The 25730-nt window shown below is 40.2% G+C and overlaps 1 protein-coding gene across 1 annotated transcript in view; it reads right to left on the bottom strand.

Annotated features, from left to right (window-relative positions):
* Positions 1-319: 319 nt before the first annotated feature.
* The window catches only part of SERINC2 (serine incorporator 2), a 38563-nt gene continuing 13152 nt past the window's right edge, over positions 320-25730 (bottom strand). The window contains exons 3-10 of the mRNA XM_056557321.1: positions 16520-16698; positions 12674-12753; positions 12359-12496; positions 12078-12247; positions 9440-9530; positions 8828-8963; positions 5420-5623; positions 320-987 (exon numbers count right to left, since the gene is read on the bottom strand). Coding sequence (XP_056413296.1) covers positions 849-987; positions 5420-5623; positions 8828-8963; positions 9440-9530; positions 12078-12247; positions 12359-12496; positions 12674-12753; positions 16520-16698 — 1137 coding nt within the window. The 3' untranslated portion in view covers positions 320-848. The remainder of the gene's footprint in view (positions 988-5419; positions 5624-8827; positions 8964-9439; positions 9531-12077; positions 12248-12358; positions 12497-12673; positions 12754-16519; positions 16699-25730) is intronic.

Genomic DNA, 25730 nt, shown 5'->3' with positions numbered 1-25730 from the left:
ACCTCAGAGGACTGACCTGGAATGACTGCCACTTTCTGCACACTCTCCATGGTGTTATCACTGCTGCCATCTGTTTGTCACATTCCATACAGCTATCTATGACTAAATATTGTTGGGATTAGCTGCACTTTGTCGCCCTCTAGTGATGACTAAGAAAAATTTACATTTCTGCAATACACATTATTACTGTAACCATAAGAACAATAGGGACAATATAAAAGGCAAAACTAATTTAGAAAGATCTAGATACATATGAAATACGTAAGGTTCAGATGTCTATCTAGGTTTGTATAGGGAGAAAGTAAGTAAAAGCCAGGAATAGCTTTGAAACATTTTATTCATAATGTAACAGACAAACTTTTATCTTCCAAAAATATTTTACAAAAGATAATACAAAGCACGAGAGTTCTTTCCTATGCATTACAATAATTAATATACTAGATGTGTTATATAAAAGAGCTAACATTCACATACATATGTCAACTCACAAGAGAGACACAGCAGGAGATATTACAATGTATTTTAGTATACATACTTTCTGACAGCGTATACAAAATCTCACATACATTTTTGGGTGAATGTTAATTTTATAAAATTGCTAGTAAAATCAGTTACCAACAGGTTATGTACAGCTTCTGATCATGACGTAAATATAACATCATATTTCATGTATTGATACATATATTTGTGCTCTGGACTGCAGTATAAAAACACACTGCATCTGGTCAACATGATCACTTATTCAGCACTTTTACTACATATGAACTCCTTTGCCAGCCCAAAGGAAAATAGAACATTTCATACAACAAATCTCTCGAAAAATAAAACACAAGATGTGACTTCCAAGACTAGCTGAAGTCCCTGTCAGAAAAAATCAGGGGAGCAAGGAGTGTCCATAAGTAAAGAAGGAGACCAACCCAGCTCGAAGAAATCTTCACCCACACAGCTGACCATGGACTGGTAATGGAGTGATCAGATGCTCCTGGCCTGGAAATGGTAGTGAAAATAGATAGATTGTTAAACCACATGTTAGATTTTACAAACTGTTCTGTAAATGTGGGAAACTGAGTATTTTTGGAGACTGAATTGCAGAGGCCATCAGAAGCCACCTGCCATCAGTATGTGCACACTCTGTATACATGATTGAGCCTGTATAGGAATAGCTGGTAAAGGTTATGGGCCTCTTAAGGTGCAATAACCATTTTCTCCATAGGTCTTTATTAAAATGTTTTCTAAGTTTTGCTTCTATAGCCTCTAAATCTTGACATGTGAGTTCTGCTTTCTCTCTCTACTTGTACACAAGGATTGCAACATTTTGGGGGTGATTTTCTAAGAGTGGAGTGGAGTTTTCTTTGTGGGTTTCGATTCCCGACCGGTATTTTCCCACCATGTTTATTAATGTTTCCCTGCGTTTTCCACTTTTCCCTACGTTTTGCTTTTATTACAACTGCTCTGAACTGTCGGGTATTTCAGAGCTCAAATCCACCACAATTTATGTGAGAACATTAGTAAATATGTTGGGATTTTTCAAAACTGCCAGACCATGCCCCCTTTTTATGTTTCTTCCTTGTAAAAATTGAGTTTTTTTTTTTGCTAATTCTGGCTCAGGAAAGGTGCAAAACAATTTGGGTGCAAAGCCAGAGAAGAAAAAATGAGTGGAGATCACGTTTGTAAATAACCCCCATTGTTTATACAACAATGATTTATACAATAACATTGTTAATTATGCTTTTGTATACAGCAAAATTTTATGTCATGAAACCAGTGAAACAGAGTCACAAAATGCAGTATGAACCTAGCCAAGACTCGATGGACAGTCTTTTAAAGGAAAAAGGTCACCTGTTTACCCACACTATAACACAATACACGGGGTTATAGTGCGGGTGAACAGGAGACCAATGCGGGGTCTTTGACTGCTATACCTACCTGTAGTCCGGAGCCCCGATTCCCCGAAAGTCTCCTGATGAAAAAGGTTTACATTTTGCATTTTTACTTTAAACTCTCTGCTTATAAGGAAAATGGACATCCCAAATAAATTATATATTGATTCACATATAAAATATGTCTACTTTATGTTTGCATCATAAAGTTGACATGTTTTAACTTTTGGAAGACATCAGAGGGCTTCAAAGTTCAGCAGTAATTTTCCAATTTTTCACAAAATTTTCACAATCGGAATTTTTCAGGGACCAGTTCAGTTTTGAAGTGGATTTGAAGGGCCTTCATATTAGAAATACCCCATAAATGACCCCATTATAAAAACTACACCCCTCAAAGTATTCAAAATGACATTCAGAAAGTGTGTTAACCCTTTAGGTGTTTCACAGGAATAGCAGCAAAGTGATTGAGAAAATTCAAAATCTTCATTTTTTACACTCGCATGTTCTTGTAGACCCAGTTTTTAAATTTTTACTAGGGGTAAAAGAGAAATCACCAAATTTCCATACTCAGAAGAAATGGGGTTAAACATTTTGTGGGGGCTTTTTTCCTATTACCCCTTGTGAAAATGAAAAATTTGGAATAACACCAACATTTTAGTGAAAAAAATAAAATTTTTTCATTTCAAACACCTGTGGGGTGTTAAGGCTCACAATACCCCTTTTTATGTTCTGTGAGGGGTGTAGTCTCCAAAATACAGAACTGCTGTAACAATCAGCCACCCCAGTGCAAATCACCAATTTAGGCCTCAAAATGTACATAGTGCGCTCTCACTCCTGAACCCTGCTGTGCGCCCGCAGAGCATTTTACGCATGGGGTATTTCCGTACTCAGAATAAATTTTACATATGGGGTATTTCCGTACTCAGAATAAACTGCATTACAAATTTTGGGGGTCTTTTTTTTCCTTTAACTTCTTGTGAAAATTAAAAGTACGGGGCAACACCAGCATGTTAGTGTAAAATATAAAACATTTTTACAATAACATGCTGGAGTAGACCCCAACTTTACCTTTTCATAAAGGGTAAAATGAGAAAGCCCCCCAAAATTTGTTAAGCAATTTCTCCCGTGTAAGGAAATACCCCATATGTGGTCCTAAACTGTTGCCTTGAAATACGACAGGGCTCCAAAGCGAGAGAGCACCATGAGCATTTGAGGCCTACATTAGGGATTTGCATAGGGACGGACCCGGATGCAAGAATTACACTTGTCTCCAATACCAAAATTAGCGTCAGTGTTTCCCAAACAGGGTGCCTCCAGCTGTTGCAAAACTCCCAGCATGCCTGCAAGTCAATAGCTGTCCTGCAACACTGGGAGATGTTGTTTTGCAACAGCTGGAGGCTCCGTTTTAGAAACCGTGCCGTACCTAACCGTGCCGGGGCTAACTGTGTAGGGGTATGTATATATGTAGTGTTTTACTTTTGGTGTAGTGTAGTGTTTTTAGGGTACATTCACACGGGCGGGGGTTCACATCGAGTTTCCTACTGGGAGTTTGAGCTGCAGTAGTAAATTTGCTGCATCCCAAACTTTCAGTGAGAAACTCACTGTAAACCCGCTTGTGTGAATGTATCCTGTACATTCACATTGGGGGGGGGCAAACCTCCAACTATTGCAAATCTACAACTCCCAGCATGCCCTTTGTCTGTGCATGCTGGGGGTTGTAGTTATACAACAGCTGGAGGCACGCTGGTTGCAAAACACAGAGTTGTTACTTAACTCAGTCTTTTCAAACCTGTGTGCCTCCAGCTGTTGCACAAGTACAACTCCCAACATGCATGGTCTGTCAGTGCATGCTGGGAGTTATAGTTTTGCAACAGCTGGAGGCACACAGGTTGGGAAACACTGAGTTAGGAAACAGCCAATGGTTCCCAACCAGTGTGCCTCCAGTTGTTGCAAAACTACAGCTCCCAGCATGCCCAGACAGCCGAAGGGCCTGTTGGGAGTTGTAGTTATGTAACAACTGGAGGAGAACAGTGGTGTCCAAAGTGGTGTCCAAACTGTGCTCTTCCAGATGTTGCAAAACTACAACTCCCAGCATGCTGAGACTGTCCAGGCATGTTGGGAGTTGTAGTTCTGCAACATTTGAAGGGCCAGATGTTACAGAACTACAACTCCCAGCATGCCTGGGCAGTCTGAGCATGCTGGGAGTTGTAGTTTTGCAACATCTGGAGGACTACAGCTTGGGCACCACTGTATAGTGGTCTCCAAACCGTGGCCCTCCAGCTGTTGCAGAACTACAACTCCCAGCATGCCCAGACAGCCTTTGGCTGTCTAGGCATGCTGGGAGTTGTAGTTTGGTAACTCCTAGAAGGCAGCAGTGAAGATCACTTACCACTGATCTTCACTGCTGCCTTCAACACTCACTCCGCCGCTGGCTTCTTTACTGCCACCAATCCTGCCGCTGCGGTTCCACTGTAGTAAACAGTATTCCTCCCCTATCATGTCATCTAAGGAGCCGGCCGGCTCCTTATATGACAGTGCGCTCAGCCTATCACCGACCGAGGCAGGACATAGCGGTGGCCGGAGATACGCTGACGGCTCTGTGACATTACCATCCCCAATAAGCAGCATGAAGATCGCAGTGGAGAACAGTGAGGCCGATACCGGAGCAACAGGGGAATGTAGGAAGGTGAGTCAAAGTTTATTTTATTTTTTCACAGGAATATGTAAAATTAATCAGTACAGATGTCCTTTATTAATCATTTCCAGCGCCGCGGCATGCAACTCATTCATTTAAAGTGCCGCCGGCTCACAGGAGGACGGGGGGGGAGCACTGCCCGCGGGTCACATACGATTAGTTCCCCGATTTGGAGACAGCCGCTGCGGCTGATCATTCATTCGAAGGGGGGGCGACCGGTATTGCGGTATAGGAAAAATTCATATCGTACAGAATTTAAAAATGGTATTCGGTATGAACTGGTATATCGCCCAGCACTAAACAATGCTTTTCACTGTTTCTCTCTTTTTCTACAGCAACAAATCGGAACCAATATCCACACAACATGGTGCAAATTTGCCACAGCAAATCTACATGATGTGCAACATTGTGAAAGTTACTTTACATGGCTCATTTCTGGTGAGATCCAGGCAATCCAATTGATATCAAATATTGTATACCAAAGGGCTTGGGCTATATGGAGATTTTAGTTAATACACAAGCCATGCCAGCCAAAGATGCAAGAAGTCCATCTGGCAATTGTTGGGTTGCAGTTGTGCCACTAGCCGGTCACAATGTGGCCACATTTACTTTCATTCGCTATAATGCAGGGGGATGCAGGCAATGCAATAAAGCAATCTTTAGCCCTAGCCTTATTGTTGAACCTCCCTTTATGTACGTACTTCAGAAAAAAAAAATAAACATTTAAATACATGGGATAATTTTTCAGTCACGTGTTTGCATTTTGGAAACTCTTAATCAGAAACATATTTTAAGCAAATCCCATGCTGTATTGTGATGAACATATGTAAATGTCAGTACTTACAGATACCAATTTGTGAGAGTCATCATTATGTAGAGAGAGGCAAGGAAAAGACAGAAATGGAAGAAGCTGTAGCTGTAGCACACCGCATCCTCTTCATTGTCATATGCTCGATAAATCCCATCAGTACTGTGGACCGCTCCATCATTGCTAGACTCTTCAGTTTGCATTAGCTTATTAACTTGCTGGTTGTTGGAGTTGCGAATGCTGTAAGTATAAGAGAAAAAGTACAGATTGAGAAGATCGGAAATTATGAAGAGTACATCTTATCTTACAAGTAATTCAGGCATGAGCTGTTAACCCCATAAGGACCAAGCCCATTTTGGCCTTAAGGACCAGGGTAATTTTATTTTGGCATTTTAGTTTTTTCCTCCTCGCCTTCTAAAAATCATAACTTATAACTTTAATATTTCTATCCACAGACCCATAAAAGAGCTTGTTTTTAGGGTGACCAATTTTACTTTGTAATGACATCCCTCATTTTACCGTAAAATGTATGGCGCAACCAAAAGATATTTCTTGTGTGGGGAAATTGAAAAGAAAACCGCGATTTAGCTCATTTTGGAATGTTTCGTTTTTAGGCTGTACACTTTACAGTAAAAATAACATGTTTTCATTATTCTGTGGATCAATAAGATTAACCCCTTAAGGACGCAGGGTTTTTCTGTTTTTGCATTTTCATTTTTTCCTCATCTCCTTCTAAAAATCATAACACTTTCAATTTTGCACCTAAAATTCCATATTATTATTTTTTGTGCCACCAATTCTACTTTGCAGTGACATTAGTGATTTTAGCAAAATATCCACAACGAAGCAGAAAAAAAATTCATTGTGCGACAAAATTGAAGAAAAAAAGCAATTTTTTAACTTTTGGGGGCTTCCGTTTCTACGCAGTGCATTTTTCAGTACAAATGACACCTTATCTTTATTCTGTAGGTCCATACGGTTAAAATGATACCCTACTTATGTAGGTTTGATTTTGTATTACTTAAAAAAAAAAAAAAATCATAACTACATGCAGGAAAATTTATACGTTTAAAATTGTCATCTTCTGACCCCTATAACTTTTTTATTTTTCCATGTATGGGCCGGTATGAGGGCTCTTTTTTTGCGCTGTGATCTGAAGTTTTTATCGGTACCATTTATATATTGATTTGACTTTTTATGAATTTTTTCATGATATAAAAAGTGACCCAAAAAAAAGCTATTTTAGACTTTGGAATTTTTTTGCGCGTACGCCATTGACCGTGTGGTTTAATTAATGATATACTTTTATAGTTCAGACATTTCCACACGCAGCAATACCACATATGTTCATTTTTATTTACACAGTTTTTTTTTTTTTAATGGGAAAGGGGGTTGATTCTTACTTTTATTAGGGAAGGGGTTAAATGACCTTTGTTAAAAAAAAATTTTTTGCAGTATTATAGCCCCCCCTAGTGGCGATTACACTGAACATAGCGATCTCATACACAAATCATTGCCGTGCATTGACAAGGCAAAGATCAGTGTTATCGGCGGTCGATTGCTCAAGCCTGGATTTCAGGCTTGGAGCAATCGCCGATCGGACGCGACGGTGGCAGGTAGGGGGACCTCCGCTCCCGTTCTAGCTGATCGGGACATCGATTTCACCGCAATGGTCCCGATCAGCCCCACTGAGCTGCCGGGAAGCTTTTACTTTCATTTTAGACGTGGCGATCAACTTTGATCGCCACGTCTAAAGGGTTATAGCCCAGGGTCCCGGCTGTCATTAGCAGACGGGACCGACCCGGTATGACGCGGGGCGTTATATACCGGGCCCAGGGCGTAAGAGGTTAAAATTATATCCATAGTTACATGCTTTTCTATTATTGTACCACTTTAAAAAAAAAATCTAAAAAAAAATGTAAGAAAATTGATGTTTAAAATTTTACCGCCTATAACTTTCAAATTTTTCCGTATATGGAGCGGTATGGGGCTCATTTTTTGCGCCGTGATGGTACCAATTTTTTTGTTGGTACCACTTTTGCTTATATTTAACTTTTTGAAGACTTTTTATTTATTTTTTTGTTTGAATAAAATGTGACAAAAAAGTAGCAGTTTTGGACTTTTTTTTCTTAAGTTTACGCCGTTCACTGTACAGGATTTTTTACATAATTTTTTGATAGTTCGGACATTTACGCAGGCTGTGATACCAAATTTTTTTTATTTTTTTATGCTTTTTTAAGATAAAATAGGAAAAAGGGGGCAATTACATTTTTATTTGGCGAGGGGCTTTCTTTTTTAACTTTTTTTTTACACTCTGGCACTATTTATAGAAATCATTAGATTACATATACTGAACAGTGCTATGTACATTATCAGTCTTATAGGTGATCTTCTCTGGTCTGCTTGATCTCCGACCAGAGGAGAAAGACCCCGGGATGACAGCCTGAGCAGGTAAGGGGACCTCCGGCCACCATGATGGATGTTCGGATCCCTGCGGCAGCGACGTGGACGATCTGATCATCCATTTAAATGAATGCATTGCCACAAATGCAGTGATATATATTGATCACGGCACCTGAGGGGTTAATGGCGGACATCAGCGTGATTGCTGATGTCCGCTATTACAGGTGGGTCCCTGGCTGCTGATAGTAGCTGGGACCTGCCGTGCATGATGCGAGCACCGGTCTGGACGTAAACTTATGTCCTGCTGCGTTAAGTACCACCGCATAAGGACGTACATTTACGTCCGTTGTCCTTAAATGGGTACTGTCAGATAACAAAAATTTTGATATGTTGGAAAGCGTGCAAAAACAATAGGTTTTGCAATTGCTTTCAATAGAACATTTTCAGTATTTCATACTGCCTGCCTGCTTGGACACATACTAGTCCTGCTGTGTCCATGCATCATCACTTATGTCATGGACACACTTCCTTGATGGACAGCTGTGAGCGCAGGGCTCACAGCTAGAGGAAAAATCCTCTCACTGTCAGTGAGGACAAGCTGGGAGTTGTAGTTTTGCTAATGATAGGGGAGATGTGAGCAGACAGCATACTGAGGGAGGGGGCGGAGACCTGCACAGTGAGGCCACGCCCCCTCCCTTTGAGAGGAATTCAGACTAGTGAGCTAAACTAAAAGTGTAATAAAAAATAAATAAAGATGATAGACACATAAAAATTAGATGTACATGGTCAGGATTAGGTACTGAGTGATAAATAAATAAAAAAAATGTTTTGTTGGATCTGATGGGTACGCTTTAAGGGTTTAAACTTCCAGCTGTTTGTCTTTCTTCCAATATACAAGTATAAAAACAACTAATCTATTATAACACAAGTATGACAATCAGAATATCGGGCCAGTATAACCAGACCTAAAGCCACAACCTGGACAACACCCAGTGAAGCTTGTCTTGCTACTGAACTTCACAATGCTTTTTGACAACTCACCTAATGAACAAAGTACACAAGATGAAGATCACCAGTCCGACAATGCTTGGAGCATCCCACCACTGAACCACAGCAGACTGCGAGGTACTAGTCCCATTGTTCACAATAGCCAGTAATGTGGGGTTACAATATCTGTCTGAGATGGCAATAGCAAGCAATTAAGACATTGTATATAATAAAGTACAATTCACTCTTTTTTCACATACTGTTGAATCTTACAGTTTCCAAAACATGCCAGAAATAGAAGTAGCAGCCACTTGGACTTGTGAGGGGTGGTAATATGTGGCACATTTTATCCCAGTTGTCTTACAGAACATCCTCCTGCAGTCCACGTTTTCTCATATTTTGGGCTTATTTTTTATGATTGTTACGTAGCATTTTATAAGCAAGACAACCTGATTTCTCCTTTGTTATAAGAAACATTTACACGCAATGCTTCTCGCTGCCAAATTTCATTGTTCATCTAGTTACAACACTTATGGTACAGTATTACATATTATTGTGTTAATGTTTTTTTATTTAAAAAAATCTTTAAAAATAAATAGCAGAATTATATTTTGAATAATGCATTGATTTGTTTGTGTATGTACACTACTGTTACTGGTTACTTACCAGGGACATTTGCCATAGCAGACCAGGTGACAAATATGGTGTACAAGCTAATAACAGATGCCTGTAGCAAACCAGAGTGTGGATGAACCTCCTGCAAAAAGATACAGTTTTAAGACAACAAAATCGGTTTTTAAGTTTACTTTTTAGTGTTTCTTTTATGCAGTAATCTAAAAAACTAAATAATCTTGAAATATTGCAGTTTTCACACAAGCTTTTAAAGCACCAACTATAGGCTGAAATCTCCTGTTTTCTGCAGATTACTTGTTAGCTGCTTTACTGTGTAGACAGGAATGTGGTGAGCAGAGCATTTAATGAAAACACTGTACTGAACTGCTGGGGTCCTTGATAAGGCAGGAAAGCTATGGTACAAGTACATATACTACAGAGTGGGCCATTTATATGGATACACCTTAATAAAATGGGAATGGTTGGTTATATTAACTTCCTGTTTGTTGCACATTAGTATATGTGAGGGGGAAACTTTTCAAGATAGGTGTTGACCATGGCGGCCATTTTGAATCCAACTTTTGTTTTTTCAATAGGAAGAGGGTCATGTGACACAACAAACGTATTGGGAATTTCACAAGAAAAACAATGATGTGCTTGGTTTTAACGTAACTTTATTCTTTCATGAGTAATTTACAAGTTTCTGACCACTTATAAAATGTGTTCAATGTGCTGCCCATTGTGTTGGATTGTCAATGCAACCCTCTTCTCCCACTCTTCACACACTGATAACAACACCGCAGGAGAAATGCTAGCACAGGCTTCCAGTATCCGTAGTTTCAGGTGCTGCACATCTCATATCTTCACAGCATAGACAATTGCCTTCAGATGACCCCAAAGATAAAAGTCTAAGGGGGTCAGATCGGGAGACCTTGGGGGCCATTCAACTGGCCCAGGACGACCAATCCACTTTCCAGGAAACTGTTCATCTAGGAATGCTGGGACCTGACACCCATAATGTGGTGGTGCACCATCTTGCTGGAGAAACTCAGGGAACGTGCCTGGTTCAGTGCATAAAGAGGGAAACACATCATCATGTAGCAATTTCACATATCCAGTGGCCTTGAGGTTTCCATTGATGAAGAATGGCCCCACTATCTTTGTACCCCATATACCACACCATACCATCAATTTTTGTGTTCCAACAGTCTTGGAGGGATCTATCCAATGTGGGTTAGTGTCAGACCAATAGCGGTGGTTTTGTTTGTTAACTTCACCATTCACATAAAAGTTTGTGTTCCATCACTGAACAAAATCTTCTGCGTAAACTGAGGGTCCTGTTCCAATTTTTGTTTTGCCCATTCTGCAGCACCTGAAACTACGGATTCTGGAAGCCTGTGCTAGCATTTCTCCTGCGGTGTTGCTATCAGTGTGTGAAGAGTGGGAGAAGAGGGTTGCATTGACAGTCCAACACAATGGGCAGCACATTGAACACATTTTATAAGTGGTCAGAAACTTGTAAATAACTCATGAAAGAGTAAAGTTACGTTAAAACCAAGCATATCATTGTTTTTCTTGTGAAATTCCCAATAAGTCTGATGTGTCACATGACCCTCTTCCTATTGAAAAAACTATTTTAAAGTTGGATTCAAAATGGCCACCAAGGTCACCACCCATCTTGAAAAGTTTCCCCCCTCACATATACTAGTGTGCCACAAACCGGAAGTTAATATCACCAACCATTCCCATTTTATTAAGGTGTATCCATATAAATGCCCCACCCTATACAGTGAAAACAGCCTCCATCATTTTCTGGTTTCTGTCAGACTTCTTGGAGACTATATTAGTCAATTTACATTTCTCTGATGATTAAATGTATCGCAGCTGCTATGAAACTAAACACTCGGTTGCATTGTATATACATCCGAAGCAAAACAAAATGTATGTATATATCTCCAAAATATATATATATATATATATATATATATATATATTTTTTTTTTTTTTTTTTTTTTTGAAGTAACAAACATAACGGGAGATTTACCAAGACTGATGTATCAACATGTAGGTGTAAAGTAAAGTGCCTCACCCTCTTACCCACAGCACATCAGAGGCTGTTTGTGCCTCAGCCTAAAAAGTCTACACCAGCTTGGATATGGCAAGATTTTTATTACAATGTAAGCTTCATGCATGCGTACTTTGTAATTCAGCATGGGGAAGCCACTCCCTTTTCATGATGCAGACCCTGTAAACAGTGACAAATTTTTTGTTGCATCCTTCATAGATCTGGACCAATATTCTTCCATCACCTGACTCATTGTTCTGTTGAACTTCTGTTATACATAACTATTCTCATTATTAAAAACATTGCTAATGGCCATTCATGCCAAGCTAAAGCCAAACAGAGCTGACAGGAAGCATAATGGCAGCATGTTATTTCTGCCACAGCTACCTTTTTGTAGAAGTCACAGTAGTTGGACACCTGAGGATACAATATTGCATGCATACCCTTGTAATAAGCCACCAATTCATAATTTGTGTATATCTATTTCATTTTTTTTTTTTTTAAGTAAAACAAATCACTATTATATCAGCTTTATTTTTGTTCTGTATTTGCTTGGTTTTGTTTTACTTCCTGACTCCACCCATTTAGGATGCAAAACCAAGGTGCTACTTACTATTATCCTCTCACCTGAATTTTAGGAAGGATTGATACAATAGAAACTATAACACAGAATATGAGGTTCAAACTGATGAACACTTTGTTATGGACACATCCATCTGGTTTGGTGTAGTATATATATAGGATGACAATAGCAGCAATTGCAGCAGCATACAGCAGCAAGGTACAGATGAGGAGAGCTTAAAAACAAACAAATAAGCGCATTAATCTTTCATCAATTAAAAGGCCAATAGAGTATACACCCACAAAGATCATCCTATACTTTATTGTTGAATTGTTTGCAGACTTACCAGCATACCAGCACTTTGTGTTTCCATCTTCAGCTCTTAGAAGCCAGGCCTGACTCCAAGAGTGAGCAAGGTCTATAATGAGGATGAGCTGGACCAAGAAGAACAGGAACCCACCAACCATGCCAAAATAATACCATACTGTAAGAGAAGTGACAACACATTGATGAGACATGTTCCAAGACTAATGGTTACACAAGTAAATTTAGTTGGTGGGGAAGGTGGAGAGCTTTAGAAGTATACAGTATATAGAAAGCTGCCAGAAAGAAGAAGGAATAAGAGCAAGCACAGGGTATAATAATCGGCATAAGCTTTTACCTGTGGTAAATACTCCATTTGGTATAAAGAAAGCACCAACTGTAATTCCCACTAAAATCAGGAACTTAATAAACCAGAACCTGAACCAAAGGCAACAAGACAAAATAATCAATATTAATGTAACAAAATCCAAAAGGCAATGGAAGAGATTTATCAAAACCTGTGTAGAGGAAGAGTGGTGCAGTTCCCCATAGCAACCAATCAGATTGCCCCTTTATTTTTTAGGCCTTTTTAAAAATGAAAGAAGCGATCTAGTTGTTTGCTACGGGCAACTGCACCACTCTTCCTCTACATGAGTTTTGATAAACCTTTCCCAATGAGTTCACCTTTATAATGCACAGAGAACATAGCATCTTGAGTGTCCGCTCACAAGTACGACATACATTATACAAGCATTACATATCTGCTTTTATTGTGTCCAGTAATTTCCAATTCTACCAGAAAAACCTGTTAACTTCCTTCAAGGAGTTTCCCTGCTCACTAAAGGAAACTAACACTGGTTTATTATAGAATATTGGCCAAAATGTAAGAAGCAAAAAAAAGACAGCAGGGAGTACCCCTCGTGAGGACCGCTAGGGTATAATGAAGCAGTAATAAAATTAGGCTCCTTACCCTTAGGTGCTGCGCTGAAAGCACAACACCCTACAGTGGCGTTGGGAAAGTCAAGGTATGGGGCAGCTGCCCCACAGGGAAGTGCCAGAGATTACACCGTCAGTCCGGTATATTGATGAAAATCGGAAGGGTATGAAAACTTGCTTCCCTAGATGAACAATTTTTATTTTATGTTGGCAACGCATTTCGATCCTAAACTAGGATCTTGACAAAGATCCTAGTTCAGGATCAACAGGCGTTGCCAACATAAAATAAAAATTGTTCAGTACCTCTCCTGGAGCAAGCGCCTTCATCTAGGGAAGCAAGTTTTCATACCCTTCCGATTTTCAAGAATATTGGCCAAGGGAGACAACAAAACTACTTCAATATTATTTACCATAAATAGGGTCCTACCAAAGCAGCACACCAAAATAAGCCTTTACTGTGACAAAATCCAGACATTTGCTAACATCCCCATTTTTTGCATACATAAATGTTAACTATTTTTAACACCGTCACCTATTTAGTAAACTCTCTGTAATAAATAGTCATAACCCTCTAAGTCACAGACACTGTTGCATAACTGTGAAAAAACTGAACCTTTCCTGCAGCGGATGGTGGTTGCCAGACTAAAAGCACATTTTTATTTTTCAGCCAAGTGTGACGGAGGCAGGGAGAAGCTGCTCAAATGCCATTGCCATGAACACCACCTCACGTGTCCTCACCTCCCAGACCATCTTTCACCAATGTACAGAGCCCTGTATATCAGTCACAAAGGGGCTAGGAAGTTAGGCAATTGTTAAATATTATAGAGTTAAAGCTATAAAACCAAGAGTGCTTAAAGACTCTGGGAGAGATTTATCAAAACCTGTTAAGAGGAAAAGCTGCCGAGTTGCCCATAGCAACCAATCGGATTGCTTCTTTTATTTTTAAGATGCCTTTTCAACTCAGTGTGGGCAACTCAGCAACTTTTCCTCTTTACAGGTTTTGAGAAATCTCCCACCGTGTCGTCAGTATGTGGCTCTTGGCTGTGATACCCCAATCAGACATTCAGGAGGACATAAGTTATGTGCAACATATTCCATTAGTTTAATAATACACTGTTACCTAATGTATTCACCAATAGTCATATCTGTGGGTTTAATAATAATAATAATAATATCTAGTTAACAACAGCATTTTAACCCCTCCTGCACTGTGCTGTCCATTTATGGCTCTAGCAGAATGTCCTCCCAGAGTCATAACTGTATGTCACAAGGATAGCACAGGCACAGGTCCTGATGACAAATTTAGCCCTTTAGATTATGTGGTCATTAGTAACAGCAACCTATATGTGAGTATGTCAGCTAAAAGATGATGGACAGAATACATTGAAGTACAGAATTATTGCAATCTATCATATTATCGATTAAAGGATAAAAAGCTTATGTCCCATAAAAGAACTAAACAAAATTGCAAGTGTCCTTTTTTTATCCATTTACCAAAATATTCATTTAAAAAAAATGTAAATACTATAAAACTACATTATTTTCCCATGGCAAATCCTGCATAAAAAACAATAAATAGATATGATATTAGATATGTCAACAGATAAATGTAAAAAAGTTCTGACTAACAAAACCACAAAGAAAAAGCAGTAAAAGAATAAAAAAATAAAAAAAGGGGTTTATTAAATTACTTCTATTTAAAAATCTTAATCCTTCCAGTACTTATCAGCTGCTGTATGATCCACAGGAAGTTCTTTTCTTTTTGCATTTCCTTTCTGTCTGAGCACAGTGCTCTCTGCTGACATCTCTGTCCACGTCAGGAACTGTCCAGAGCAGTATGGATTGCTATGGGGATTTGCTCTTTCTCTGGACAGTTCCTGACATGGACAGGTGTCAGCACTGTGGTCAGACAGAAAAGAAATTCAAAAAGAAAAGAACTTCCTGTGGATCATACAACAGCTGATAAGTACTGGAAGGATTAAGATTTTTTTTTTTTACAGAAGTAATTTACAAAACTGTTTAACTTTCTGGCACGTGTTGAGAGATGTTTTCCAGTGGAGTACCCCTTTAAAGGGTGTGTCTGGTTATTAAAAACATGTCCACAGGATAGGGGGATAAAGGTCTTATCCAGTGGGTCTGACTGCTGGGACCAATGCAATCTTCAGAACAGGCCCGTTTCTCCTCACTGAGTACCCCGGCCTCTCACCTTCCAAACTCGTCTCTGCAGTGATGGCAGTAAAGACATATGCTACTATTATCTAAGGGGGATTCTAAAATTACCTAAAGGGGGGCTGCTAATATTATCTAAAGGGACTACTATCTACTATTTCTAGGGGCCAACTATCTACACGGGAACCTACATACATTGAACAACAGTTATTCCCCCCCCCCCCCTTGCAAATATAACAACTTCTACTCTTCTGATTTTTTTGCAAGATTTTGGTGTGTCTGTAGGAATTTGTATCCATTCATGCAGAAGAGCATTTGTTACACTGATGCTGGACAATAGGGTCTAGCTCAAAATCTGCCTTCCAGTTCATCCCAAAGGTGTTCGGTGAGGTTTAGGCCAGGGCTCTGTACAGGCCAGTCCCTTCACACCAGGCGCACCCAACCATGCCTTTATAAACCTTGCTTTGTGCACAGGGGCACAGTCCAGCTGGAACAGAAAAGGTCCTTCCCTGAACTGTTCCCACAAAGTTGGAAGCACACAATTGTCCAAAATGTCTTGGTTTGCTGAAACAGTAAGATTTCCATTCAATGGAACCAACATCTGAAAGATAGCCCATAGCATTCCTCCTCCAACAAATTTTACAGTTGGCACAATGCGGTCAGGCGGGTAACATTCTGAAGAAAAACCCAGATTAGTCCACCAGACTGCAAAATGGAGCAGCGTGAATCACTACCCCACAGAAAACGTTTCCTCTGCCATATGAGTTTTAAGTCAGAAGAGCACTGATTCCTTTTATGCTCTATGCATGTCAGCATTCTGCGACCCCCCTCTCTTAACTCTACGTGGTCTGGTATTTTGTGGATGAGTTGCTGTGGTTCCTAAATGTTTCTACTGTTGCCGCTGTAAAATTCTATTAAAGTACAACACTAAAATTCAGTGAGCCTTTTTTCACAAATGTTTATATCTATGAGACTGGGTGAAACCCCTGAATTCATTGATTAAGAGCTTGGGCCCAATACGTTTGTCTATAGTGTAGCTGTAAACTGTATCAAAAGTACACTTAAAAAAAAGCTTTTCTTTTGTGGAGGCATTACTCACCCATTCTGTATATATGCTCTTGGGTCCCGACTACTTCGTACACAGATCATGATAATGACAAACAGAAAGAAAAATGCAGCCATGGCAAAACACATGCGGTACACTGCTTGGTGTCCAACAATGACGTCACAGTTCACACTGCCAGAAATGGTGCTGGATGTGGAGCAAAACCATGGTAGCTGAGAATGGAAAATGAAGCATGACAGGCATAAGTCAAACTATAGAGAGGCAGAGAGTCTAGCAGGTGACTTGTTATAAGAACATATACCTGACTGGGTCAGCATTTTGTATCTTTATTATTAATCTGCATGAAACCAACTCTTGTTGCCCACAGCAACCAATCACAGCTCAGCTTTTATATCTTAACAAGCTCTGGTAAAAAGAAAGATAGGCTGTGATTGGTTGTTATGGGCAACGCCGGACAGTTTTGGTTTCAGGCAGGACGATAAATCTAGGCCACACACTTGTAGAAAGTTACAAAATACTAATTTTTCCATAACTGTAAAGGTGCCCATACATTTTCCTTAACGGATGGCCAGAGAGTTCTCTGTCCCAACTTCCCAATACACATAAATGTTTGGAATGGCTGAACGTTCATGTGTTGAATTGGTAAGGGGGTAGGTGGAGGTAAGCCGCAGCCAGACAGCACCAGCATAACCCTCCAAGAACAAATGGGTCAGATGGCAAAAATGTATCACTCCTGACGATTATTTCTGCCAGCATTATTTGTCAGTGGAGAGTTGGGAGGCCCCCATACACCTTAAACAATCGGGTTTAGACAACTTTAGTATAAGGTGTATGGGCACATTTACACATATTCATGAATTATAAACATTATCTGAAGATTTAGGACACCTTTTTAAAAGCTTTTTTTTTATATTCTTGTTGGTAGCCATTATGGTAGAAAGTGTCCTGTTACCAGTAACGTCCATCAGGGAAACTATGCTTCAACAGGTTTCTTGTCAGCCTTTCTCTTCTCTCTTAAGCGGAATCATGACAATATCTAAAGGTCAACATTGATGTGATCATAAATCAGCTTAGAGACTCCTTCAGGGAGGAATTAGAGGGCTATTAAGTGATCAGATGGATTTTACTGATAAGACACTACAGTAGAACAGGAAGTCCAATTTATCACTTTCTTATCAGCCTTTGCTTTCTTTCCTGAAGTTTATAAGCTGATTTGTGAATACATGAAGGTTGACCCTTGACATTGCCATAAATTATCTTATAGATTAGCTAATGAGAGAGGAGAAAGGCTGATAAGAAACCTGTTAAAGGATTGTTCTCCTGATGGACCTAAATGGAATCTGTCAGTGTCAACTACACTAACCTGTTGGTACCGGCTAGTAGTGCTGGTGACACTGATGTTAATACTTAACTATCCCCAATCCGTGGCCCCATTCACCCATTATCCTTCTCCTTTGGGCGGGACTGCTGCTGTTTCTTTAAAGGGTACCTCTCATCAAAAAAACTTTTGATATATTATAGATTAATGTATGCAGAATAACTTTACAATTGCATGTTATTAAAAAATATGCTTCTTTCTATTTAATTTTCCACTTTGAAGAAATGACCACTAGGGGTCTCCCTACCAGTCCTGGCAGCAAGCATTTCAGACTCATGCTGGAGTCCTAAACACTACGAGCTGCCAGTCTGCTTTGTTCACAAAGGAGAACACTCAGAGCTGCCAGCCTGCTTTGTTCACAGCCTGTTTGGCTGTGAACAAAGCAGGCTGGCAGCTCTGAGTGTTTAGGACTCCAGCATGAGTCAGAAATGCTTGCAGACAGGACTGATCGGGAAAAATACAATAGAAAGAAGCATATTTTTCATTAACATGCTATTGGAAAGTTACTCAACATTCATTAATCTAAAATATATCAAAAGTTTATTTGATGAGAGGTACCCTTTAAGCTTGCTCAGAGACTGGCCGCGTGAGGAGGCAGCAGCTGTGACATCAGCGTGCTCTGGAGCGCAGACATATTACTAATAACAGGACACTGCAGAGGCTGTAGAACAGAGAGGATTTTATTTTTTTTATTTTTTTAAAGACCTACAAAGAAAATGTTTTTGAACCATAAAAAAAAAAAAAAGTGTTCATAAAGTGTCCATAGCCACTATTAACCCCTTCATGAACCAGCAATTTTTTTTTGGGCTTATGTTTTTTTCCCACACATTCATTGGACCACTTTATGTTATCAAATAATGTATTACAGAGCGAGATAAAAATATATGTAGGGCACATTTTTTTTTTTTAAATGGAATTGCCTTTTGTGGGGCAATAATCTTTTCAGAGTTCACAATATGGTAAATTTACTTTACTCTATAGGTCAGTACAATGATGCCATACATTTTTTTTTTCGTCATAAAAAAAAAAATTGCCATGCTCTGATCCCTATAAGTTTTTTTTTATTCTTCCACCTATGGAGCTATGCTAGGGTTTATTATTTTTGTCATTAGCTGTAGTGTTTAAAGGGGTACTCTGGAGGAAAACTTTTTAAATTATTATTATATTTTTTTTTTTAAATCAACTGGTGCCAGAAAGATAAACAGATTTTTAAATTACTTCTATTATAAATAATCTTAAATCCTTCCAGTACTTATTAGCTGCTGAATACTACAGAGGAAATTATTTTCTTTTTCAACACAGTGCTCTCTGCTGACATCTCTGTCCATTTTAGGAACTATCCAGAGCAGCATATGTTTGCTATGGGGATTTTCTCCTACTCTGGACAATTCTTAAAATGGACAGATGTCAGCAGAGAGCACGGTGTTCCAAAAAGATGCTGCTCTGGACAGTTCCTAAAATGGACAGAGGTGTCAGCAGAGAGCACTGTGTTCCAAAAAGATGCTGCTCTGGACAGTTCCTAAAATGGACAGAGGTGTCAGCAGAGAGCACTGTGGTCATGACAGAAAAGAAATCCAAAAAGAAAAGAATTTCCTCTGTAGTATTCAACAGCTAATAAGTTCTGGAAGGATTAAGACTTTTTAATAGAAGTAATTTACAAATCTGTTTAACTTTCTGGCATCAGTTGATAAAAAAGAAAAGTTTTCCACCGGAGTACCCCTTTAATGGTACAACTATTGCATATTGCATGTGACTTTTTGATCACTTTTAATTATGTTTTTTTCTGGGACATAATGTGACCACAAAACAACAATTTTATCGTTAGAATTTTTTTTGCATTTTCACCATTCACCATGCAGGATCAGGAATGTGATAATATAATTACAGCGTTTCATTTGAAATAAGGAGTCAGTTAAATTTGTATTGGGGGGGGGGGGGGGGGGAGATTTTATTTTATCTTTTTAAAAATATATTTTTTTTACTTTTTTTCTATACACATTTTTTCCAGAGCAGGAGAGGTTTGTTATGGGGATTTGCTTCTACTCTGGACAATTCTTGACACAGACAGAGGTATCAGCAGAAAGCTCTGTGAGGTCAGACTGGAAAGAATTACACAACTTCCTCTGTAGTATACAGCAGCTGATAAGTACTGGAAGGCTTAAAGGAGTACTCCGGTGGACAACTTATTTATTTTAACATCAACAGATGCCAGAAAGTTAAACAGGTTTGTAAATTACTTATATTAAAGATTCTTAATCCTTCCAGTACTTATTAGCAGCTGTATACTACAGAGGAATATTTTTCTTTTGAGATTCCTTTTCTGTCACGACCACAGTGCTCTCTGCTGACACCTATGTCCGTGTCAGGAACTGTCCAGAGCAGGAGAAAATCCCCATAGCAAACATATGCTGCTCTGAACAGTATCTAACATGGACAGAGGTGTCGGCAGAGAGCACTGTGGTCCGACTGGAAAGAACTTCACAACTTCCTCTAGAGCATACAGCAGCTGATAAGTACTAGAAGGATTAGGATTTTTCAATAGAAGTAATTTACAAATCTGTTTAACTTTCTGCCAACAGTTGATTTAAAAAAAAAAAAAAAAAAAGTTTTCCACCGGAGTACCCCTTTAAGATTTTTAAATAGAAGTCATTTACAAATCTGTATAACATTCCGGCACCAGCTGATTTAAAAAAAATTTTCAACTCTATTCGTCCACAGCAACCCACTGGCAACCTGTGATTACATCGCAGAGCTGCCGATGGGTCCCCTAAAAATGAGGGATTACTGCATTCAATGTTTAAATCGCTATTGAGCACGACATTTAAATGGGCACTGTCAAATTCAAAAACATTTTCTATGTTGTACATCTTGATACAACATTAACCATTCTAATATAATTTCTAAGAAAATGTCATTCCATCCATAACACAGTCCTGTCTGGCTTCAGCATTATCTTTGTCTACAGGCATGGACAAAGTCCAGTAAGTGAGGGTGGGGACAAGCACTACTTAGTGTTCACTTCTGTCCTATTTGACTGCAGCAGGGGGTTACAGAGCAACCTGCAGTGATTGGATAATGTATTCAGGGAGGTAGATGATTAATGCAGAGTGAGGGACACACTTTCTCCAAATCACAGAATGACAAACCAAGTAAGCAACAGCTGGAAGGAAATTGTGAAAAATATAGGTCCTATACATCTAAAAATTATATATACATGATCAGGATTAGGTACTGAGTAAACCAACTTTTTTTGTGGGATATGACAGGTACCCTTTAATCATTTGAATGACAAACATCTGGGCAAGCTCCTACGTCTGTCATTATGGTAAGATGTCAGCTGCTGATGTCAGTGGGCATCTGCCAGTTATGACACGGACCTGTACCATATTCTCCTCACCCAACCCAATGACGTACATGTAGGAATGTGGGCAGAGGATGGGGGGGGAGGCGATGGAGAAACTGTGGTGGTTAGACTCAGGACCCCAGGACAGGCAGGGGGGAGAGAAGCGGGTGGCAGTGACGGTCTCTGGCACCGCAAAAGCTGCTGCAGTTCATTGATTTAAAGCGCCCGCTTTAAATCATTGATCTGCAACGGCTTCTGCCCCGCCGGGGGGGTTGAAATAGCCGATAACTTATACCGGAATATCGGTATAAGTTATCGGCTATCGGTCTGAAAGGTGACAGATTATCGGTATAGGTCCTAAAAAAATCCGATATCGGTCGATCCCTAGCTTCCTGCAGCTTGTTTTTGCAGCTATCGGGAGTCCCTGGTTGTCGGCTCTGTGCTAAAGGCCAGACTATCAATAGTTGCAGAGAGAAGATGCAGGAAGTGGAAGATTGTGTGCTGTCCCATCCTCACTGAATAGGCTGCTGGGGGCACGTAGGATGGACAATCAGGGAATGTGCTGCCCCTCCTATCTGGCCACAGGTAAGAAACGGAGGGGTATAGCCCTTACAAGTGGAATAAAGAAAATGATATTAAGAATTAGTATACGTATTTAAAGATCATAAAAAGCTACTCCTCTGAGCCTCCACGAAGCTTAGCATCTAGCCGACCCCACAGACTTTTTTTACACTTAGCACATAGGACTGATCAATGTTTTCGGCAATCTTCTGCTCTGGTCTGCTCGATCTCAGACCAAAGCAGAAGACCCCAGGAGACGGCCGGAGGCAGGGGAGGGCAGTGCTGCGGGCGATACGATCATCCATTTTAGTGATCGCACTGCTGCAGATTGCGTGATCTGTATTGATCACGGCATCTGAGGGGTTAATGGCACACATCAGCGCGATCGCTGATGTGCACCATTACCAGCAGGTCCCTGGCTGCTAGTAGCAGCCGAGACCTGCCGTGCATGACACGAGCACCACTCTGGTGCTCGCGGACATGTACAGGATGTAAATGTACCCGTCAGATCCAACAATAAAATTTTTTTTTATATATATCACTCAGTACCTAATCCTGACCATGTACATCTAATTTTTATGTGTTTAACACCTTAATTTTTTTTCTATTTAGGTCTCCGCCCCTTCCCTCAGTATGCTGTCTGCTCACATCTACCCCAGCATTAGCAAAACTACAACTCCCAGCTTGTCCTCACTGTATGCTGGGAGTTGTAGTTTTTCTAATGCTAGGGGAGATGTGAGCAGACAAATGGTTACATATCCCCTAGCATTAACAAAATTACAATTCCTGGCATGTCCACAGTGTCAAGGCATGCTGGGTGTTGTAGTATAGCTAATCCTAGTGGAGATGTGAGCGGCTTGCAGGAAGACAGCGAGTGGCGGGGGGAGAAGGGGGGCAGAGATGTGAGCGGCAGACAGTGAGATGCCAGCAGAGAGCCAACGGCACCAGAGGCTGAAAGTGAGGAGCGGTGCGGGCAAAGTGAAAGTCACCCGGCCGCAGCGTGATGTATCCCCATGTCAGTTATCTCCCCCGCAGCGCTTCTGTCCCCTGATCCCCGAGTGTGGAGATCAGGGGTACAGAAGCAGAGAAATGTTCCCCGCAGAAGCAACTTGTGTGCCCGTGCAAAGGGCTCTCACAGCGGGAACACAGCGTGCTTCCTCCTGCTGTGAGCGTACCATTAGCAGGACACAAGCTGACAGTGGGAGGATTTTACCTCCAGCTGTGAGCCCTGCGCTCACAGCTGTCAATCAAGGAAGTGTGTCCATGACATAGGTGATGACGCATGGACACAGCAGGACTAGTATGTGTCCAAGCAGGCGGGGGGGGGGGGGGGAGTTTGACTGGCATTTTCAGTATGAAATACTGAAAATGTTCTAATGAAAGCAATTGCAAAACCTATTGGTTATACATGCTTTACAACGTATCAAAAGTTTTAGTATCTGATAGTGCCCATTTAAGTACCAGGGCACCAGGATGTACAGTTACATCCTATGTCGTTAAGTGGTTGAGGACTCAAAACTATCTTCATTTTTGCACTTTCGTTTTTTCCTCCTCACCTTCTAAAAATTATAACTCGTTCAATTTTGAACCTACAGACCCATATACGGGATTGGTTAATGAGTCACTAATTGTACTTTGTAATTAATTACTTATTTTATAACAATCTGTGGCAAAACAAAAAATATTATTTGTGGGGGGGAAATGAAAAAAAAAACCATTTTACTACTTTTTAGGGCTTCTGTTTCTACGCAGTGCACTTTTCTGTAACAATGACACCATATCTTTATTCTGTAGGTCCATAAAGTTACAGGGATACCCAATTTATGTAGGTTTTATAAATTTTACTACTTTAAAATTATAACTACATGCACCAAAATTTGTATGTTTAAAATTATCATTTTCTGACCCCTATGACTAGTTTTTATCGGTACGATTTTTGTTTTGATGGGATTTTTGAACGCTTTTTATTAATATTTTTATGGTAAATGAAGTGACCAAAAATTCACAATTTTGGACTTTGGTATTTTTTTACATGTACGCCATCGACCGTGCAGTTTAGCTAACCTTATATTTTAATAGTTCGGACATTTAAGCACGTGGCAGTACCACATATGATTTTTTTTATTACATTATTTAATAAAAAAAAATAGGAAAAGGGGGTTATTCTAACTTTTATTAGGGTGGGGGGGCTTAGTCACATTTTTTTTTTTTTTTTTTTTTTTTTTTTAGCCCCCACAGCACAGGGGGCTATACCATACAATCTTCTGATTTTGCATACACTGATCACTGCTATGCCATAGCATAGCATTGATCAGTGTTATCGGCGCTCTGCTGCTCCAGCCTGCTAAGGCATGGAACAGTAGATTGCCGAACGGACAACCAGGAGGCAGGTGAGGACCCACCTGTCATCCAGCAAGCTGATCAGGACATCGCGATTCTGTCGCAATAGTCCTGATCAGCTACGCTGAGCTGCCGGGATAGTTTTACTTTCACTTTAGATGCCGCGATCAACTTTTATCACGGCGTCTAAAGGGTTAATGCCGGGCATCGGCCCCATCGGCGGTGCCTGGCATTAGCCGTGGGTCCTGGCTGCCCATAGCAACTGGGACCCATGGGATTTAACCAGTTCTCCGCCCGTGAGAACGGTTTAAACCCCGACATACAGGTACGCCCTGAGTCCTTACGTACCAGGATGTCCTTAAGGGGTTAAAACAACAGCGCCAGAACGTTAAACCGATTTGTAAATTACTTCAATTAAGAAATCTTAGCTGCTGTATTCTCCACAGCAAGCTCTTTGCTTTTTGAATTTCTGTCTGACCACACCTCTGTCTTTCTCAGGAACTGTCAAGAGCAGGAGCAAATCCCAATAGCAAACCTCTCCTGCTCTGGACAGGTGTCTGTCAGCAGATAGCACTGTGGTCAGACAGAAAAGAAATAATAAAAAAATAAATAAAGAACTTCCTCTGGAGCATACAGCAGCTGATAAGAACTGGAAGGATTAAGATTTTTAAATAGAAGTAATTTACAAATCTGTTTAACACACTGGCACCATTGATATGAAAAAATAAATAAAAAACACACAATGCGTCCCTTACCTAAAACACACAGAAGACCTTCAGTCTGATCCCCTCCCCTCCCCTCATTAACTCCCTCCCTAATCTAACCCACAAATTATCTTCTTCTCCACTATCTTCACTATAAAGTTATTTTCATCCGATTAGTCGATCGAAACAATAATTGGCCAACAAATCAATTACGAAAATAACAGTCGCAGCCCTAATTTTAAAGGCATGCCCCATTTGCTAAAGCCTTGCCCCTTTTTTTAAGCAAAGTCATAGCCATCTGTCAGAAGAAGCAGAAAAGCCAGAATTTTTGCCCATTTTCAGTAGTAAATCTGCCCCAGTATTCCTTTTTGCATATATTTGTACTGTTTAATGAAAAGTTATTAAAGAGAAACTGACAGCAAGTTCAGCTGCACTAAACACCATATAATGTGTTTTAGCATGGATGAATAGCTGTAAATAAAATAAATAAATAAAGGGTTACTCACATTTTTACACAATGTATTTCCGGAGTCCTGCCCATATACATGACTGTAGCTATTGCGCTCCTGTGCGCAATGGAGGCGGGGAGCCGGGTCACTGAGCTCCCCTGCCTTCTCTATATTCATTGCCTGGCCCGCCCCTCTCAAAAATATGCAAATTAATTTACTATCCTGACAGATTTCTAAGCAGAGTGCAGGAGCCAATGCCTTCTGGGTATAGCGAGACATTGATGCCTGTGCTCTGCTCCGAGAGTGCAGCGCTCAACCCCACCAGCAAGATAGTAAATTTGCATATTTATGAGAGGGGCGGGCCGGACAGTCAATACGGAGGAGGCAGGGGAGCTCAGCAGGCTGCCGGTAGTGGTAAGTGCTCCACTCTCTGAGCAGTCACTGAGAGTCACTGCCTCACTACACCTGG

The sequence above is a fragment of the Hyla sarda genome, chromosome 2 (assembly GCF_029499605.1).
Source record: "Hyla sarda isolate aHylSar1 chromosome 2, aHylSar1.hap1, whole genome shotgun sequence".
NCBI classification, from domain to species: Eukaryota; Metazoa; Chordata; class Amphibia; order Anura; family Hylidae; genus Hyla; species Hyla sarda.
Note: the sequence above shows the minus strand (reverse complement) of the source record. Positions and strands in the feature narration are given on the sequence as shown.